The following is a 1,976-nucleotide window of genomic DNA, read 5'->3' as shown; positions in this document are numbered from 1 at the left end:
GACTTTGGGCTAAAGGCGTCGTCTGCGTGTTAGGCTAGATCCTGGATATTCCTTGGGCCACTCGCGGGTTTGTGCCCATTCAGTCCCCCAATTCCACTGAGCGTGCCTATACCATGCACTCTCACTATTATAATGTGAAAGCGAAGACAAACAAGTAACTGGTTAGTGTACGGTACGTCCGGCTTTGCTTGGTGAAAGGGGGAACTCTCTTTGGAAGGTTCAGGAGGAATTACGAAGCCGCAGTCATGGACGCGGAGGCTGATCATCCTCTAGCACTGCTGCTGGGTGTTGGAAAGCAGAATGCTCCTCCGTGGAGTCCAGGCCCTGACCCGAGAAGTGCTCAGCTGCCTCTCATTGGCCAAGCATGGGTCTTGATCGTCTTAGTCGCTGCATACTTGCTTGCTGTCGCCATAGGGCCGCGGCTGATGGAGAAGCGCCAAGCATGGAATGTCAACCGTGCTATGCAGATCTATAACTGCGGCATGACTTTACTTAGCCTCTACATGGCTGTCGAGTTGCCAATGTCTGGATTTTCCAACAACCAGGCTGTCTCATGTGCACCTATTGGTCATGATTTAGCCCCGTCTGACTACCGGGTGGCACGTGTGATCTGGCTCTACTTCTTTTCGAAAATCATCGAGTTTGCCGACACCATCTTCATGATCGTCAGGAAGAAGAACTCGCAGGTGACGTTTCTCCATGTCTACCACCATGCTTCAATCACAGTTGTGTGGTGGGCTGTGGCCCGCTGGATGCCCGGTGGGAGCAGCAGCTATGAGCCAGTTTTGAACTGCGTCGTCCACGTGTTCATGTATGCCTATTACTTTCTGGCATCTCTCGGCGATTGGATAAAACCATACCTGTGGTGGAAGTGCTACCTCACCCAGCTGCAGATGGTACAGTTTGCCACCTTGATTCTCCACTCTGGCCTCATAGCAGCTTTGAACTGCGGCTATCCGCGCAACTTTGCCATATTTGTCATGCTCTACATGCTGTCATTTCTGCTGCTCTTCTATAGCTTCTACAACAAGTGTTATTCATCATGTCAATCTAGGCACTTGGTATCCGCTCCCACTGCTGCTCGATCCACTGACAACTCCTATAAAAACAAATAGCCATCAAAGCGTTAACCCTTCCCGCAATTAAACTAGTCAGATTTGGCCATCCTCAAAGGAACCTAGCTGAGCCACTGTGACGTTGGATGTAAACATTGTGTCACTGCAGTCCTCTGCTGTGCACCTGTTGTAGTTCTCAGGCTGCAGCAGGACCGGCATGGCCACACCCTATGTTCAATGCCATGAAGGTGGGATGGAGGAAAGAACTCAGTCTGAGATTGTAACACAGCCCGGCCGTGGAACTACAGTACTAAACCCACTACAGCTTTACCACAGTACCAGATTTCACTCTTCACAGGTCCGGGGGGCACTGAGCAACTCCATTAAATTTTACCGGTACTTGCACAATGCACACCACCTCCCAGGTATTATTACAATAATTGTACATGTATATTAGCAAAACTGAACATGACCGGAGGGAAGATTGAATACTAGGGACCGGCGGATTCTGCTCGAAAAACGGTGGCAGATTCTGCTCGAAAAGCAGTGAAATTGGCAGAACAATACAAACCTTATGGCAGGCAATTACTCGAATTCTGCTCCATTTTTTTATCCACATACCAAACATACAAATAGCGGAGTCCTCCGGATCGATAGAGTGCTCAATGCGGAAGCAGAGCAGTAACACACGAGTCACAGGAAAACCACGCGTCTTGATTGTCGTAACTTAAAGTTTCATGCCATATAGCAATCTTCAGACAACTGAAGTTACGACAATCAAGACGCGTGGTTTTCCTGTGACTCGTGTACCAAACATACATGAAACTTACCAGAAAAAGTACCGAATTCTGCCAATTTTTCTGCCGGCAGAATTATTATTATTATTATTAATTCAACATCTCCTGGCTCGTCAGAAGACTG

General features: G+C 48.3%; 1 protein-coding gene across 1 annotated transcript; it reads left to right on the top strand.

The window, feature by feature from the left end:
• Positions 1 to 245: 245 nt before the first annotated feature.
• LOC135813377 (very long chain fatty acid elongase 2-like) lies at positions 246 to 1,115 on the top strand. Its single transcript, XM_065326475.1, has one exon. The coding sequence runs from the start codon at positions 246 to 248 to the stop codon at positions 1,113 to 1,115; it is 870 nt and encodes a 289-aa protein (XP_065182547.1).
• The last annotated feature ends 861 nt before the right edge of the window (positions 1,116 to 1,976 follow it).

Source organism: Sycon ciliatum, chromosome 4 (genome assembly GCF_964019385.1).
Source record: "Sycon ciliatum chromosome 4, ocSycCili1.1, whole genome shotgun sequence".
NCBI classification, from domain to species: Eukaryota; Metazoa; Porifera; class Calcarea; order Leucosolenida; family Sycettidae; genus Sycon; species Sycon ciliatum.
The sequence above is the reverse complement of the archived record's forward strand: the minus strand, read 5'-3'. Positions and strand labels throughout refer to the sequence as shown.

Coding starts and splice junctions, on each gene's coding strand:
- LOC135813377 (XM_065326475.1), top strand. CDS start 246: ATGGACGCGGAGGCTGATCATCCTCTAGCACTGCTGCTGGGTGTTGGA.